Source organism: Anomaloglossus baeobatrachus, chromosome 2, assembly GCF_048569485.1.
Source record: "Anomaloglossus baeobatrachus isolate aAnoBae1 chromosome 2, aAnoBae1.hap1, whole genome shotgun sequence".
NCBI classification, from domain to species: Eukaryota; Metazoa; Chordata; class Amphibia; order Anura; family Aromobatidae; genus Anomaloglossus; species Anomaloglossus baeobatrachus.
The window spans coordinates 749,904,848-749,924,171 of record NC_134354.1 but is presented as its reverse complement, the minus strand read 5'-3'; the positions used below and the strand labels follow the sequence as shown (position 1 = coordinate 749,924,171).

The 19,324-nt window shown below is 42.9% G+C and overlaps 1 protein-coding gene across 1 annotated transcript in view; it reads left to right on the top strand.

Moving 5' to 3' along the window:
* The window catches only part of CFAP300 (cilia and flagella associated protein 300), a 105,604-nt gene extending 87,918 nt beyond the window's left edge, over window positions 1-17,686 (top strand). Inside the window, exons 6-7 of the mRNA XM_075337469.1 lie at window positions 12,382-12,448; window positions 15,269-17,686. Of these exons, the coding sequence (XP_075193584.1) occupies window positions 12,382-12,448; window positions 15,269-15,394 (193 nt within the window). The 3' untranslated portion in view covers window positions 15,395-17,686. The remainder of the gene's footprint in view (window positions 1-12,381; window positions 12,449-15,268) is intronic.
* Window positions 17,687-19,324: the final 1,638 nt, after the last annotated feature.

The following is a 19,324-nucleotide window of genomic DNA, read 5'->3' as shown; positions in this document are numbered from 1 at the left end:
GATGTTTATAAGAAAATTCAGCCCATGGAAGCAGTTTGGACCAGTCACTATGATGGGCGTTGATGAAGTGCCGTAGAAACGAGGTCAGGACCAGATTGACTCGTTCAACTTGACCATTTGATTGAGGAAGGTAGGCTGGCAAAGTCCAGAGAAACTCCGAGAAGCTTGCAGATCGCCCTCCAGAACTGCGAGGTGAACTGAATTCCTCTGTTTGACACGATATGTAACGGGAAGCCATGAAGCTGGATTATACACTATGTTGAATGAAGGCGTTAGCGAGCTCCGGTGCAGAAGGCAGTCCAGAGATAGTGACGAAATGAGCCATCTTGGAAAAGCGATCCACCACAATCCAAATGATAGAACGACCAAATGACAAGGGCAGGTCAGTGATGAAATCCATGGCAATGTGTTGCCAAGGAACGGAGGGGATGGGCAGAGGCAGCAGACGACCATAGGGCAGCTACTTGGGAGTCTTGTTGCGGGCACAGGATGGGCAGGAAGCAACAAAAGTCACAACATCTTTACAAAGTGACGGCCACCAATAGTGTCGGTTAATAAGGAGAAAAGTCTTCCTCTGACCCGCGTGTCTGGCCATCTTCAAAGAGTGACCCCACTGAAGAACCCTTCGTCTGTTGGCCTCAGCAATGAAGGTCTTTCCGGGAGGTATCCGTGACAGGTTGACTGGAACTACAGGGATGACCTTGCTAGGACAAATAATAAACTGGTCCTCCTCCTCCTGCACCAAAGGAAAGAAACACCTGGACAGGGCATCCGCCCTGATATTCTTGTCTGCAGGTCGGAAATGCAGTTGGAAGTCAAAACAGGCAAAAAATAAGGACCATCAGGCTTGACGGGGATTGAGTCTTTGAGCCGAGTGCAGGTATGCCAGGTTCTTATGATAAGTATAAATTATTACAGTGTACACTGCTCCCTCAAGCAGATATCGCCACTCCTCTAGAGCCAATTTAATGGCTAACCACTCCCGATCTCCGATAGTATAATTACGTTCCGGAGCAGAGCAGGCATCTGAGAAGAACTTGCAGGTGACCAGTCTTCCGGAGGAGGACTTCTGCATGAGCACAGCTCCGGCACCGGAGGAAGAGGCATCCACCTCCAAGACAAATTGTTTATTCACATTGTATATGATCCTCCTGAATTGTAAAGCGCTGCGGAATATGTTGGCGCTATATAAATAAAGATTATTATTATTATTATTATTATTATTATTCACCTCTAGTCTATGGAAAACCGGAGCAGAAGAGAAGGCCTGCTTCAAGGAGAAGAAGGCATCTTCGGCCTCGAGAGAGCACTCCTTTAGGATTCGCCTCTTTTTTCGTCATAGCAGAGAAAAGGGCTGTATGGGCAGAGAAGTGGGGAATAAATTACCGATAATAATGTGCGAAACCCAAAAAACGTTGGATGGCTTTAAGTCCGGAGGGAAGAGGCCAATTGAGGATGGAAGACGCTTTCTCGGGATCTATCTTTAAACCTGTGTCAGAGATGACGTAGCCAAGGAAGGGAAGAGAAGTTCATTCAAACAGACATTTCTCGTACTTGGCATACAGGCGATTCTTCCTTAGTCTTTGCAGGACTAGACAGACGTTTCTCCTGTGGGTAAGTAAATCCAGAGAGAATACTAAGATGTCTAAATAGACTACCACACAGACGTACAGAAGGTCTCTGAAGACGTCATTCACTAGCTCCTGGAAGATGGCCGGGGCATTAGAGGCCGAATGTCATAACACAGTATTCATAGTGTCCATCATGAGTGTTTGATAGCGGTTTTCCATTCATCTCCCGGTCCGATGCGGACCAAGTTGTAGGCTCCGTGGAGGTCAAGCTTAGTGAAGACACGGGCTCCCGTGAGACGGTCAAAAAGCTCCGGAATGAGAGGAAGGGGGTTTTTGTTCTTAATCGTGATCCGGTTTAAACCCTAGATATGTCCTCGAGGAGGAGTGGCTCCCGGCAGAAGGTCACAGTCGTATGGTCTGTGTGGTGGTAAGACCTCAGCATCCCGTTTGTCAAAGACCTCTGCATAGGACCAGTAGGCGAAAGGCAGTCATGGCAGAGAATTCGCTTCTCGGGGCTGATGCATAGGACGGACTGGCTGCAGACATCTCTCATGACAGGACTGACCTCACCAAAAAATGAAAAATGCTGGAGTGGTGCTTTAACAAATCGTGAAAAATTAAGAAACTTAATAGTTTTGGTTACAATTTTTTGTGTACAGCTTCTAAGGGCAAATTTGTCTTCATGTAACAGACTCCAAACAAATCTCTAATAAGTTTAAGTTAGTAAGGAACTTTGTTAGTAAGAAAGATAGCATTAATGCAGGATCAGACTACACCGGGTTTGTTTGTAGTCTATTACCATGGAGATACATATTTTTTTTTGCATAGTAGCTGCAGTCGCAAAATAAAAATCAACTTTTAAATGAGAAATAGTTGCAGAATTCTAATTGGCAGCCTGCCTGAAGTTCTGTAATTCCTTTAATTGTCCTTTGTGATCATTAAGCTAACATTTAGGCGGTTTAATCAATGTTCATTTTTTTCAGTAGCAGAAGCTAAGGTGTCTCATTTGTTCATCCATATTCGCCTGTGCCTCACAGCGGTCTCACATAACCTTTATTTCCCATAAAAGCCTTTTCTTGTGTTCTGAGTGGCAGGGAAGTATTTGAAGGGAAATGTTTTTCTAGGGATTGTTATTGGACTTTTCTCATTACTGGTGCACAAGTCGAGGTTGTTGAATGGTCTCCGCTGTCTGTACTGTTAGAATTCCACATGTGCAGCTCATTATATTCATATGGGCACCCTCATCTCCAGAGTGGTACTGACATGAACCCAACCGTGCTGTCAGGATGATTTACTCAGAAACTCTTGTAACAACAGCTTGTTAGTAATATTAAAGACTAGGCCGGGGGTAAAAACACTGTGCTTTGTCCGGTTTCATGGACTGACGGTATTTCTTTTTTATGTAGATTCACAATAAATATGCAAGGATATTCACAAATGCAGTTTTAAAGGAAATGTGTCTTACGAAAATTACCCATAAGGGCAAAGTGAATTAACAAATGAGAAATCTAAGGGGTACTTTGCACGTTGCGACATCGCTACTGCGATATCGTCGGGGTCAAATTGAAAGTGATGCACATCTGGCGCCGGTAACAACGTCGCAACATGTAAAGCCTAGATGCGCCAATAAACGATCGCAAAAGCGTCGTAAATCGGTGATCTGTGTACGGACATTTCCGTAATGTCGCACCAATAGGAAATACTATGTTGTTCCTCGTTCCAGCGGCAGCACACATCGCTGTGAGTGACACCGCAGGAGCGAGGAACATCTCCTTACCTGCCTCCACCGCCAATGCGGAAGGAAGGAGGTGGGCGGGATGTTTACGTCCCGCTCATCTCCGCCCCTCCGCTTCTATTGGCCGCCTGCCGTGTGACGTTGTTGTGACGCGGCACGACCCGCCCCCTTAGGAATGAGGCGGGTTACCGGCCAGAGCAACGTCGCAGGACAGGTAAGTGCATGTGAAGCTGCTGTAGCGATAATGTTCGCTATGGCAGCTATCACAAGATATCGCATGTGCGACGGGTGCGGGTACTATCACGCTCGGCATCGCTATCATCGGCTAGCGATGTCGCAGCGTACAAAGTACCCCTAAGTCTGATCGATATTTGGTGGCTGCCCTTTCTCTTCATTAATTCTTCTAGATACACTTACACACCATGTTCAAGGGAACCTTGCAGGGAGCTTCTTCCAAACATCTTGGAGAACTAACCACAGATCTTCTGTGTATGTGTCACACTAGGTACGGGGAAGTACCAAGCGAATCGAATTGGAAGGGAAAACCTGTGTCTAGGGAAGGGGAAGATGACTCCTGACCAAGCCTACCCCTGGGCCTTGGGTTCCCTCACTGCCCTAGATAGGTTCCGCACCTATGTGCTGAGCTGGATACCTGACCCTAGGCTGACCCTGATCTGGGCCCTATGGGATGAACTCTTCGTCAACCCCACTAGGCACTAAAGGACACACAGGGATAACAAACAAGGGAAAACGACAAACAGCTTATCTCTAGACAACTCGGTACAAAGCTCAGAAAATAGCAGTTCTGATGAGTGCAAGCCGCCTGTTTGCATCCAGAGCTTGTGAAGGAACTGAATATCACCAGCATATGTCCAGGGAAAATGAGAGTATTTAAACCAAAGGGGTCATGCAGATCATTAGCAGCTGAAGGGAAGAGGAGCTCCCCTGGGTCCCGGGGCAGATGGAGCGGGGCAGCAAGGTGGGATCCCATCCACGGGTAGTGGAGGTGTAGTCCTGGGGCCGAGAGGATCGTGAGGGATTGCAGGGAGAAGGCAACTCAGTTTGTTGTCGTGGTGCTGGATGAGCTGGTGCTGGTTTGAACGGTCAGTAAACACACACAGTCTGTATTCTAAACCAAGTTGCCAGTGACTGGTTGCCTCCAGCGGTTGCATTTGAGTCCCACACACAGATATACAGCCAGGGGCCCTTTCTTCTGCACTTTGTCTGTATCTCTTGTCTGGACTAGTCCGCTTGAAACGGCCTCCACACCGGATCCCCTCTCTCGGCACCGGCGGGCTACAACCCTGCCCCGGTCTACCTCAGGTTCCCCGCGACCGGATCTCCGTCGCCTGTGGCCCTCACTGCCACCTAGTCAGCGTGGCTAGTTCAGTCGTCCAGTGGTCCGGGGCTCCAACCCAGACTACCACCCTCTCCAGGGAGCTCCAACTCCTTCCTGTCAGCTCTCCACTGACTTCAGCTCAAACTGAAACTAAACTCTGCTCTGTCACTTCCTAAGCTCTTTTAAATCCCTCCCCTTGTCCTGGAGGTGGGGGAAGAGTGACTATGACTGATTGGCTGGTGTATACCTGTGTGGGGACTGTGTTGGTGTCAAAGAGGAGAATGGCCTGCATTTTAGTGGATTTGTGCAGGCTCTGTGACAACCTGGTTTTGCCAGGGCTCTCACACAGACACTTATTGTGCCGCTCTTCAGCCCTTCTGCTAACAAACTGCCTTCAGTTCCAACCAAAGACTTCACATTTTGACTTTTCCGTCCAGAGAATTTGCTGCCTTTTTCTGCACCCTAGTTCCTGTGTTTTGTTTTTGTTTTTTGTTTTTTTTGTCGGGTCATAGTTGAGTCACTTGACCCTTTTTCAAGGTATGGCTTTTTCTTGCCACATTTCTTCCATGAAGATTACTTCTAGCCAGACTACTCTGAACAGTAGATCAGCAAGACCAAGCAATCGCTGATCTCGGGGAGACCAGCCAGAGAAAACACTGCCGGCATCCAGCAAAGGCACTCAACACAGTGAAATCCTAGGTGCATTGCCCCCTCGGAAGTATGCAAATCAAAGAAGGTCCGTGGCGCCTCTGTTAGGAGTTTCGACACAGAAACTAGCCAATTATCCCTCTACGAAGGACCTTGCCAAGGAGTGGCTTTTTTAAGGAGACCACCATAACCACTATATTAAGTGGCCCATTTAGTCAATATCCAACTCTTTGACTAGTATAAAGATATGACAAGGGAAATACCAAGGCCAGGTATCCATCCACCGACAGCTGTTTCGGAGTATTTCCCCTCATCAGTGTGGAGTAGGGTCCTTCCCGAAGGGATATCTGGCTAGTTTTTGTGTCGAGACTCCTAACAGAGGCTCCACGGACCTTTATTGTTTTGCTGAACAGTAGATGGCTGTACCTGGGTCCCAGTGGTTGCTGCCAGTTTTGAGATGATGGCACTGCTGTATATCACAAAGGCTTTTGATTAGCTCCAAATTTATTCTGCAGTTGAACAGCGACCCCAAAAATACGACCAATGTAATTAACAACTGAGTTTAGCATAGCGAAGAACAAGGAGTTATGGAACTGATGATACAGCCCCTACAAAGCCCTGATCTGAACGGTGTCCAGTCTGTCTGCGATTACGTGAAGAGACAGAATAATTTGTCCAAACCCACAGCCAGGGCTGTGGAGTCGGTAAGCCAAATCTTCGACTCTTCAATTTCCCTTGCACCGACTCCGACTCCACGACTCCGACTCCCACATATATTGCTTATAGTTAAGTGAAAAATGTATTGTAGTACAATGTGAACATCACACATTTAATCATTCTTATGATAAAATAGTCAAGATATGTAGATAGAACATAAAATATATTTATTGGAATACAACTTTAGAACAGAAACTGTAATAAATTGTAAATGTTATACAATATGTAATATACAGTAGATTACATATATATCTTGTGTGCGTGCATGTATAATATGTATGTGTATATGTGTGTATGTATATATATATATATATATATATATATATATATATATATATATATATATATATATATATAATGTATGTACAGACAAAGTTTGGACACACCTTCTCATTCAATGAGTTTTCTTTATTTTCATGATTCTGAAAATTGTAGGTTCATATTGGAGTTATCAAAACTATGAATTAGAACATATGGAATGAAATACTTAGTGTGAAACAACTGAAAATATGTCTTTATATTCTAGGTTCTTCAAAGTAGCTACCTTTTTGCTTTCATTACTACTTTGTACACTCTTGGTATCTTAATGAGCCTCAAGAGGTAGTCACTGGAAATGGTCTTCCAACAGTCTTGAAGGAGTTCCCAGAGATGCTTAGCACTTGTTGGCCCTTTTGCCTTCACTCTGCGGTCCAGCTCACCGCAAACCATCTCGATTGGGTTCAGGTCTGGTGACTGTGGAGGCCAAGTGATCTGGTGTAGCACCCCATCACTCTACTTCTTCGTCAAAAAGCCCTTACACAGCCTGGAGGTGTGTTTGGGGTCATTGTCCTGTTGAAAAATAAATGATGGTCCAACTAAACGCAAACCGGATGGAATAGCATGCCGCTGCAAGATGCTGTGGTAGGCATGCTGGTTCTGTATGCCTTCAATTTTGAATAAATCCCCAACAGTGTCACCAGCAAAGCACCCCCACACTATCACACCTCCTCCTCCATGCTTCACGGTGGGAACCAGCCCTGTAGAGCCCATCCGTTCACCTTTTCTACAAAGACACGGTGGTTGGATCCAAAGATCTCAAATTTGGACTCATCAGACCAAAGCACAGATTTCCACTGGTCTAATGTCCATTCCTTGTGTCCTTTAGCGCAAACAAGTCTCTTCTGCTTGTTTCCTGTCCTTAGCAGTGGTTTCCTAGCAGCTATTTTACCATGAAGGCCTGCTGCACAAAGTCTCCTCTTAATAGTTGTTCCAGAGATGAGAAGGTGTCCAAACTTTTGGTCTGTACTGTGTGTATATGTATGTATGTATGTATGTATGTATATGTGTGTGTGTATATGTGTATATGTGTATATATGTATATATATATATATAATGTGTATATATGTATGTATGTATGTATATGTGTATATGTATGTGTGTGTATATATATATATATATATATATATATATATATATATATATATATATATATATATATATATATATATATATATATATATATATAAATATATATATATAAATTTTTATTTTTTTTTTCTTTTACATACTGTATTACATATTTACAATTTTTATTAGTTTTTTGTGTTCTAAAGTTGTATTCCAATAAATATATTTTATGTTCTATCATCTTGATTATTGTATCATAAAAATGATTAAATGTCTGATGTTCACATTGTACTACAATATATTTTTCACTTAATTATAAGCAATATACAAAATGTTATTATTTAGTATGTTTTTGTTTAAAACTGTTTTTTGCCACTTACATAGTGTATTACATAGTGTTATATATAACACTATGTAAGTGGCAAAAAACAGTTTTCAACAAAAACATAGTAAATAACATTTGTACAGTCTATGAATTTGTTCTAAGAAATAGAATTGCTTCCATCAAATCCTCCTCCTTAGATGACCTCAAATCTGACCTAATAATTTTAAGGCTAGAGAACAACCTCTCTACACTAACTTGGGTTGGAGGCAAAGCTGTAACCAAATGGGCAACATCTCTAACAATTTCCGGGTATAAAGGAATTGCCTCATGCACAGTCAGGTTTGATGAACGGTTGAATTTTTCTATTTCTTTGAGAGCAAATGAAAAATTTTACTGAAATCTGGTCAATCTGATGCTATAGGACATGGAGTGAAATCTTTTTCCTCGCGGCAACGCTTTGCTGCTCCATGTCATCCAAATACTTGTCAAAGTTAAACTCCTCAGCTGATGAGGATGAAGATATGGCAGCAGTAGCACTGTCAGGCCCCAAGTCCTCTTGCGCCTGGCAGTCCTGTAGCTGCTCATCCTAACTGCTACCTCTCTCAAAGCTTCTTTTCCTTTAGTAAGCTGTTGATCATCAAGCAGTATACGATGGCTCGGGTCCACATAAACAGCTGCCAGAAGAATTTTATTTTCCAATAGCTGTGTCGCTCTCCTTTTCATTGAAGCAGAAATGCCATCTGCGATTAAACCTCCTCTTTGGGACAGGCAAAATAGCAAGTTCTTCCACTCCCTTATGAAAATGCCAGGAGTTAAATCCTCAGCTTGTAATTTTTTAGTCACGGTAAATGGGTGATTAAGCAATTCCTTCAATTCAGCCACCTGTGTCCATTGACCTTCATTTAAGGTTACTTGAGGGTTCACCATATCTATAAGAAACGATTTTAGTTCAAGCAATCGCTCAGTCATTAAATAAGTGCTGCCTCACCGAGTGGCTTGATCAACAATTGCCCCTTTCCCAGCACGTTGCTTCAAGATGGAATAAATTTTAGTGGTTCTGGCGGCAATAACCAACTTCCTCACATTTCCAATCAGATTTCCAGCATGTCCGCCCAGTTTCACACATCCGGCTTTTCGCCGGTTTGACTGATGTGGCGCACGCCAGTACAGTACGATACAGTACAGTGGCAGCGCCACAACTTCCGGGTCACATGCTCTGGTCACATGAAAGCATGTGACCGTCGTTTTTCGTGCTGCCACTGTACTGTATACACTGTACTGGAGTGCGCCGCATCCGCCAAACCAGCGAAAAGACGGATGTGTGAAACCGGGGTCCCTCTTGCAGATTATCTCATATTGCCAGCTGCAGCGTGTGCACAACACAGCGCATGTGATGAATATGAAAGTGTTTTGAAGCAGCTTCAACAAGATCATCTAATCCTAAAGTATCATTTTGCTGTTCTGTTGTAATATCTGTTTGTTCCTTAGTTACATGAACAGCGCTGTGGCTCCATCTCACACATACTAAATCCTAAAAGTTCTTCTAGATGTTGTTCATTACTCTCATTCATCAGTTTAATTGCACTTATGTTTGAAGCATTGTTCGTTACAATAGCAAGAACCTGTTCTTTTTTGCGTTCTTAATCTTGCAGAACTTTTTCCACAAAGGCCTGGAGAAACTTCTGGTGTGATGAGCTTTACTATCTTTTACTGCCAGTGTCTTGCTAACAATTTCTTTCTTGTCACAAACATATTGAACATTGATGGCAAAATAATTCAGTGAAATGCAGTGACTCCGGGCATCCAGCAAAGGCAATGGGTGAAAAGATGGGACATTCAGACACAGCGTTTTGTGAGGATCCTCACAAAGAATGAGCATAGTAAAATATATCTTTGTACCGTGTTAGCCAGTAGAGATAAAAAAATTGTTTAAAAGAACAGAGAGTCCTCAGTGGTTGATACCTTTTAATGGCTAACTGAAAAGATGGTAATAATTGCAAGCTTTCGAGACTACTCAGGTCTCTTCATCAGGCATGTTATACCATGCCTGATGAAGAGACCTGAGTAGTCTCGAAAGCTTGCAATTATTACCATCTTTTCAGTTAGCCATTAAAAGGTATCAACCACTGAGGACTCTCTGTTCTTTTAAACAATTTTTTTAAAGAATGAGCAGTCAGTTTGTGTGGTGTTTTTCTAATCTGCTTTTGCTATTGAAAGCATTATTTATGAGCTCAAAAACCTTTCAGGTGATGCGGTTTTTTAAAAAGCTGATCTGCTTTTGCAGCTGAAAAATGTATCCTCAAAAAACGCAGCAAAAACGCTGTGTCTGAATGTAGCCTTAGATCAGGAATAGAACCGACATTTATAGGACATTTCATAACTTTCCCAAATTCCTATGAAAAAATATTAAGCACATTCTGCATTGCACTACTGTCCCCAATTTATTATATATTTTAGGAGTCGGTGCATTTTATACCGACTCCACCAAAATGAGCTCCGACTCCACAGCCCTGCCTACAGCCACAGAAGATATGTGGTTAGTTCTCCAAGATGTTTGGGGCAACATCCCTGATAACTTCTTTCAACAACAGTGTGCAAATGTAGCTAGAAGAACTGATGCCGTTTTGAAAGCAAAGGGTAGTCACAACAAATATCGATTTTGATTTAGATTTCTCTTGTTAATTTACTTTGCATTTTGTCAATTGATAAACTATTAACACTTCTATTTTTCTAAAGCATACTTTGCAACATTATTTCCACGCCTGCCTAAAACATTTCCACGGATATATACGGTCATGGTTAAGTGTTGGCACCCTTGAAATTTTTCTATAAAATGAAGTATTTCTCCCAAAAAAATTATTGCAATTACACATGTTTTGTTATACACATGTTTATTTACTTTGTGTGTATTGGAATAACAAAAAAAAAAACCCAGAGGAGAAAAAAGGCAAATTGGACATTATTTCACACAAAACCCCCAAAATTGTTGGTAGTTTTCCAAAATTGTGGATAAACAATTTTGTTTCAAGCATGTGATTCTCATTGAAACTCACCTGTGGCAAGTAACAGGCGTGGGTAATATGAAAATCATACTTGATACAAATAAAAAGATGAGACATTGAGTCAATCTTTGCATTGTGTGTCTGTGTGTGCTACACTAAGGATGGAGAACAAAAAGAAGAGAACGGTCTGAGGACTTGAAAAATATCAACAATCTCAAGGTTACAAGTCCATCTCCAGAGATTTTTTTTTTTTTTTGTGCACGGTGCACAATGTAATCATGAAATTTACAACCCATGGCACTGTGGGAATTCTCTCTGTATGTGGACAGCAGAGAACAATTGAAAGGTTGCAACGCATGAAAGTCCGAATGGTGGATAAGCTGCCCCCATCAAGTTCCAAAGAAATTCAAGTTGTTCTGCAGTCTCAAGGTGCATTAGTGTCAGCATGAACTATCCATCGACATTTGAATGAAAGGAGGACCTCACTGCTGACTCAGAGGCATAAAAAGCCAAAAAACTGTAGTTTGCCTTTATTTATGTGACCAAAATCTTTCTGGGAAAGCATCTTGTGGACAGATGAAACCAAGATAGAGTTTTTACATAAAGCACATCATTTTACTGTTTATCGAAAATGAAATGAGGCCTACAAGGAAAAGAACACAGTACCTACAGTCAAATGTGGTGGAGGCTCAGAAATGTTTTGGGGTTCTTTTGCTGCCTCTGGCACTGGGTGTCTTGACAGTGTGCAGGGCATCATAAAATCTGAAGATTACTGAAGGATTTTGTGTCACAATGTAGTGCCCAGTGTTAGAAAGCTGCGTTTGTGTCTTAGGTCATTGGTTTTCCAGTAGGAAAATCACTCCAAACCCCTAGAAGTGGATGGAAACAAAGCGCTGGAGAGTTCTAAAGTGGATTCTCTGCATGATCCATTCTAACGGATGATTACTGGACAAGTGAACTGAGCCTTAGATTGCAGTTTGCCAAAATGTACGTCACTAAGCCAATGTCCTTCTGGTATAGCATGTGAAATTATGTCCAATTTTGCCTTTTTTTGTTGTTTTTTTTTTGTTTTGTTCCAATACACACAAAGGAAATTTTAACATGTGTACAACAAACAATGTATAATTGCAACAATTTATTTTCTGGGTGAAATACTTCATTTTCTGGAACAATTTCGAGGGTATCAACACTTTCGGCCATGACTGTATATAGCATATAAAAAAAAAAATCTTAGTTTTCACACTCTCAAGCCATATTAGGCTCATACTTCCTATTATGTACAGATAATTTTTTGCAGGCGCATTATCTTAACAGACAGGATTTCAATGCGGACCCCCATACACATTAGATCATTGGGTGAATCTGTCAGGTTGAAACTACGTTAAAGCCCTCACACAAATTGATTAATGTGTATGGGGCCTTACGACTGACCTCCTGTAGATGATTATATATTGTCTTCAGTATATTGCCGCCCCAGGAAAAATTACCTAAAAATGATCAAATAAACAGTAATTGGTGAAACTAAAATTTAAATACACAAGACATTTTTCGAAAGCCTAAAGAAATCTTAGACGTTATCAGGGTTTATGCATTCTTATGTCTTTTGTGAAGTTGCATCGCAAGTTGTTTTATTTCTATTGTTTCTATTTTCTTTAAAGTGTGCAAAAGGATCCCGAGACAAATCAGATAACGATCATATCTTCTATCTTCAAAGTATTGGCCTACGTAAGTCCCGTTCACATGCAACCCTCTGCTCTTCTAGATGCACAGAGTCATATTCATTGTTCAGCTATTTTGAATTGTACGGTATGTGACGTCTTATTAAAGGGATTATCCACGACTATTTTATATTTTTCTCATTGACCTAAGGGGTACTTTGCACACTACGACATCGCAGCTGCGATGTCGGTGGGGTCAAATTGAAAGTGACGCACATCCGGCATCGCTGTCGACATCGTAGTGATACGATTGACGAGCGCAAAAGCGTCGAAATCTTATAATCGGTGTAGCGTCGGTCATATCCATAATTTCGGAAATGTTGTTCCTCGTTCCTGCGGCAGCACACATCGCTGTGTGTGAAGCCGCAGGAGCGAGGAACATCGCCTTACCTGCGTCCCGGCTGCAATGAGGAAGGAGGTGGGCGGGATGTTTACGTCCCGCTCATCTCCGCCCCCCTGCTTCTATTGGCCACCTGCCGTGTGACGCCGCACGACCTGCCCCCTTAGGAAGGAGGCGGTTCGCCGGCCAGAGCGACGTCGCAGGGCAGGTGAGTGCATGTGAAGCTGCCGTAGCAATAATTTTCGCTACGGCAGCTATCACAAGATATCGCAGCTGCGACGGGGGCGGGGACTATCGCGCCCGGCATCACTACCATCGGCTTGCGATGTCGTACTGTGCAAAGTACCCCTAAGAACTGACCAGCAGGTAGTTGCAAACTAACATTCTGTTTTATTCGTCCCTGGCACAGAGCAGTCACTGACTCCTCTGGCTGGTGATTCTGCTGCTTCACATCAGCAGAGAAGCTTTTCTGGTGGACGAGTGTGTCTGCCAGCGTCATGCTGATTGACAGCCAACTCCCTGCAGTTAGATATCGAGAAGCCTGCTGTCAATCAGCATGACATAGGCGGTAACGCCCCATCAACCAAGCAGAGCGGAAGAGAAGCAGCTGCTCTATTGCCCGTGATGTCAGTAGATGCCGTAGAATCACTGGTAACAGCGGTCAATGCCCGTTCTGATCCGGCACCAGGTAGAGCAGGCAGGTAGTTATCAACTACCTGCCCATAGGAAAAAAAAAATAAAATGGTTCCGGGTAACCCCTTTTAAGTAGCACAAATACCCAGTAAATTCAAGGGCTTGTCTACGCAAGAAAAATATGTTTTCAAGTGCCTTCCAGCATGCCAAAAATAAAAACATACAAATTAAGCATACTCAACAACACTGATCCCTCTGCCGCTCCTTCTTCTAAGACTTTTTGGGTCCATTGCTGATCTCTCTGTAGGTCCTGTTTTGGTCATACAAAGCCATGACTGCTGCAGCCAATCAGGTTAGATTGGCTGCAGTGGTCACATGATCATCGGGCCAGAAAAGGAGGCAAATGATGGCTGCAGGCGATCAGAAAGTTGAGCATGCCTTATTATTTTTTATGGCATGCTGGAGCGGACATAAGCAAAAACTTTCAAGGGTGAACATCTCCTTGGAAATGATACTCGGCTTTGGACTCTGTCCTTACTTAAGTGCTTTTTTAGAAAAAAAAACGTGTGTTCACCTGCTGGAAACCCGGCAAGAAGTATTCAATTTTCCTGCAGCGCCACCACAGGGAAAAGGAAGAATTGCAGTGTCAATGTGTTGTATCACTGACAGGAAATGCAGAAAAGGATTGATCCTGTGGAGTAAGAAATAAATACCAAGTTTTGCCACTTGGACCTAGACAGGAGGATCCTGTAAAGTAGACTCCCTCCTACTAACATATTATTACCTGATAGGTAGGTTTTCTAAACTAACCACGCCCTTTATCCCTGTTATCCCAGCTGAGCACATTACATATTGGTCAATCCTACTAGTTTTTAGGGAATCTACAAACAATTTGATGTGTAGGGGTGCCCCCGGATGGCTTATCATGGCTTCCTAAGAGGACACGGTTGTTAAGGCTTCTATGCACATTAAACTAACGTTGGCCGAACCCGCTGGCACAATTGTTGCGTCTGACAGTCTATTGTGTATCTGAGCCTCCAATTCTCTTCAGGCAGATGATGTCAAGGCAGAAAATAATCCATCATGTGTGATTTCAGACTGCCGATCCTGTTTTTATGGATGATATAAGCTGTCATCAAAGATGTCTGGCAGCGGCTCCTTAAAGAATACAGGAGCGCTGAAGAGTGAGTCCTACTGTGTATGGGAGAGGTAGCTGCTAGTGATGAGCGAGCACTGCGTGCTCGGTACTCGAAACGAGTAGGTCGGATGCTTGGACAGGCACGACTTGAGTACTAAGCATAATGGAAGTCAATGGGAAGCTTGAGCACTTTTCGAGAAGATCTTCTGGAAAAATGCTCAAGTTTCCCATTGACTCTTTGCTCGAGTTGTGCCTGTTCAATTGTCCGACCTGCTTATTTTGCGTACCGAGCACCTGAGCATGGTAGTGCTCACTCATCACTAGTAGCTCTCGGACTAACAATTGACCAAACCATTGCTCAGTCAACAGCCATCTAAAGTGTTTGGAGGGTGGTGTAGACTTTTCTTGGAGATCAGCAGCACCATAGGTAGAGGATATGTCAGCCATACTTGCCGATACAGGAATAAGGGACATTTTGTTGTCAGCAGAATGACTCAGCCATGTGTATTACCGGTATGTGTCATTTTGATCAATTTAATACAATTTACAATATTTTTTTTTATCAGATTAAACCTCCTGATACTTTTGATAAATCCCTTTAGCTGTGTATAGAAAAAAGTGGACCTAAGTAACTGAGAGTGACGCTTACTGTGTGTTATTTCTAACACTCTCGGATGACAGTAGTGATTTATACTTTCTATTTTCTTGCTTTGCAGGATGAGAATGGATTATGCTACCCATCAACCAGGCCTCATGAGCAGACCTTTGCCTATCTGATCGTGGACCCACTGAAGCGTCACGTGACTGCGCTCTACCATTGTTTTGGTGGTGGAATCTTTTAAAGCACCAACAACATTAGACTCGTCTGCAGTGATGAGTGCACTAATGTGATGCCTAATTTGTGGAAGGGTTATTCTGGACATTAAAGATCTAGCCGAAGTCTCCTCCACCAATCAACAGATTTAGAATATGGAAACTCCACTGATCACTGCCACCACGCCACCCCCTGCAGAGGATAAGCATGTGCATCACCGCTCCATTCACTGTCCGGCAGTTCCATAGAGAAAGAATGGAGCGGTGGTGAGCATACTCTACCTCCTCGCCACACAAAAGGGGTGCTGCAGAGCCATATTCTCAAGTGTGGTGGACGTCTCTGCAGTCAGACCCTCAACGATCGGCATGTTATCAGCGATCATATCCATAAGTTATAACTTACGAACTTCATACAAACCGTTTAAAGAGCTGAGGTTGTTTCAGCATTTACTTTGTACATGCCTGCAAGTGAATTTAAAGGGCATGTCCAGTGAAAAGACTTTATCACCTATGCAACTATGGGGATCTACCTCCTTGGATCACCAGAATATGGTACTTTTATTCTCATTAGAATCGAATGGCAAGTCACTACCACTCCGCTTAGTGCTGTGCTCACCAGTCCTTTAGAGGATGAATGGAGCAGTGGTTGAGCATGCGGACGGACACTCTATTCTCACAGAGATAAAATTGCCAGGTTCTGGTGATCGGTCAGGGGCCAAGAAGTCCCGCCCCCCCCCCCCACTGATCTACAAATTACCATTGGTCCTATAAAATCCCTTGGAGAACTGTACGAATGAAAAGCTGAAAGAGTCACAGCCCCTTAAAGGGAAGAAACCATGGTGCTGTATACATTGGCTCCTTCATTTTTTAAATTTTATTGGGATCCTACAACTTACCCCCAGAGTGGCCTATTTTTGTCAAATTTCACATTTCCATTTATTTGTTATGATTTTGTGTCTCTCTAATATAATATGAAAAATAGATATGTTCTGCTCATTTATTACAGAAAATATTCTTGTTCTTTATATATTGACTTTTAAAAAGCATTATTAACAATAATGTGTAACTTTGTTCTTGCAATAACCTTTTTACTGTCCTTTGACAACCAATATGGCCTCCACAACAGTACCTGTAGTACTGTGTTTTTCCAAAAATAAGCCCTCCCCTGAAAATAAGCTCTTGTCGCGGCTCAATAATGAAGTGTCCAATGCAGCTAAAAAAGTTACAGATACTGCAAGACACTTCATTATACACAACGGGCACCCCGTAATTATACTCCCCAGACGCCGAGCAGAGGAACTGCAGTGATCGCACCCCTGCACACATCATATCTCAAACACACACATCCGATCTCACACACATCGGATCGCATACATACTCACCACATCCAGCGTCACCGATCTCTTCTTGCTGGCAGAATCCTGAGAGGCAGCGCGGTGGAGCTCAAGGACCTGCAGAACAAGACCTGCGGCCGGACAAGTGACTTTCTCCCATCATTCGCTGCGGCCGGTTGCGCTGGATGTGATGTGATATGATGTGATTGTGTGTGTGTGTGTGTGTGTCAGCCAGCAGCAGGGGAGTACATCGTGCAGCACCCACCGGAGATCACAGGAAGGACCTGGGATCCACTCAGACGTCCGGGTCTGGTGAGTATGAGTCTCCTGGGAAGTGGGGGGGTCTGCTTTTTTAGGGGGTAAACTTACCCCCCAACCGTGTTTCTCCAAGAATAAGACCTCCTCCAAAAATAAGCCCTAGTGCTTTTTTGGGGGGTAAAAAAAATATAAGACAGTCTTATTTTTGGAAAAATACGGTAGTTGTCTTCCAACTTTCCTAGTAGTAAATGTGTTCTTTAGGAATACGCAACATATTCCCATACGAAGCAGACCTGACTCACGTTGATTTTGGAAAACTGGGTAGTAATCCCACTAAATGCTCTAATACAGGCCATATTAGTTGTCTCTTCAATTTGTCTGGAAAGTGACTTATACGAAATCTTGTCACCATGTTTTCACATCCCATCTGAGAGCACCATGATGTAGCGGCAGAGATCCTGATTCCAGCGATGTGTCACTTACTGAGCTGCTTGATGTGGTTTTGATAAAATCACAGTTTTATCTGCTGCAGATTTCAAATTTTCTGAATGCTGAGCTCTGTATAGCCCCACCCACACCACTCATTGGCAGCATTTTGGAATCGTTAGCGAACGCCATGTTGTGTTTGCACAGCTCCTAATGTTCCTACACAGTGGAAACCTCTCACAAGTGACCCCATTTTGGAACCTACACTCCTCAAGGAATTTATCTAGAGGTGTTGTGAATACCTTAAACCCACAGGTGAGTTACAGAATTTTATAATGTTAAGCCGTGAAAATGAAAAAATACATTTTTACCACAAAAATGTTGCTTTAGCCCTACATTTTCATTTTCATAAGGGTAACAGGTGAAAATGCACCATACAATTTGTTTTGCACTTTCTCCTGAATACACTGATTACCCCATATAAGGTGGAAAACTACTGTTTAGGCGCACGGCAGGGCTCGGAAGGGAAGGAGCGCTATTTGAATTTTGGAGCCCCATTTTGGCAGGATTAAATTGTGGAAGCCAGGTCACATTTGAAAATCCCCTGACATGCAAAACAGCAGAAACCCCCACAAGTGCCCCCATTCTGGAAACTACACCTCTCAAGAAATTCATCTAGGGGTGAAGCAATGAGCAATTTTAACCCACAGGTAATTCACAGAATAATATGTAATTGTATAACATTTTGCTTTGAAAATAAAAAAAACAACTTTTTTTCCCCACTAAAATGTTGCTTTTGCCCCAAAGATTTAAATATAAAAAGGGGAAGAGGAGAAAATGGACCATTCATTTTGTTACAGAATATTTCCTGAGTACACCAGTACCCCCATATGTGGTTGACAACTACTTGTCAGGCACAGTACAAAGTGAAGAAGGAAAAGAGCGCCATATTGGAGTTCAGATTTAGTTGAAATGGTTTGGGGATGCAGTGTTACATTGGCAGAGCCCCTGAGGTGCCAGAAAAGCAGAACCCCCCTCCCCCCCCATAAGTGACCCCATTTTGCAAATTACACTCCCAAAATGAATACATCTAGGGGTGCTGTGAGCATATTGACATCACAGGTGTGTCACAGTTTATATCTTTTTGTGCAGTGAAGAAAGAATAATTACTTTTTTTTTTCACTAAAATGTTACTTTAGCCCAAGTTTTAAATTTTTATAAGGGCTAAAATTTGTAAAGTTTGTAATTTTCCCTGAGTGTGCCAATATTTTTCATGTAATCGGGAGCTACTTTTGAGGTGCAGTGTAAGGCTTCGGGAAAACATTGGATTGCTCTCACTCTAGTGCAAAACCATGGGGGCAGTGTCCATCTGTGATTGATTTCTCTTGCTATAACGGCATGCAGAATGAATCGCAGCATGCTGAGTTTGGCAGCGATTCTCGGCTCACACCCCCCCATACAAGTCTATGGGAGCATGTGAAACTTCGCACTGCACTCGCATGTAATCCGACCGCAGTGCGATGTACGCAGAGACAGGCCGGCGAGGAGATGGGGAGAAAGTGCTCCCTCCCTCTTCTCCACAGCTGTGATACGCTCGCAGCAGAGAATCACTATCATATCGCCTCCTATGCTCTCTCATTGGAAGCTATATGCAAGTGGAAAAGTGCCCTAAATTTCAGAAATGAAGGCACTCCATATTGGACCAGAATTTGCTGGAATGGTTTGCGGGTGCCATGTCACGTTACCAGAGCCCCTGAGATGTCAGACCAGTAGAAATTCCCCACAAGTGACAACATTTTAAAAAACTGCTCCCCTCAATGAATTCATCTAGGGGTGCACTAAGCATAATAACAGCACAGGGGTGAGACAAAATTTTATACTATTGGGCAGCAAAGAAAGAAAAAATTACATTTTAACACTAAAATGGATTTAGCCCCAGAT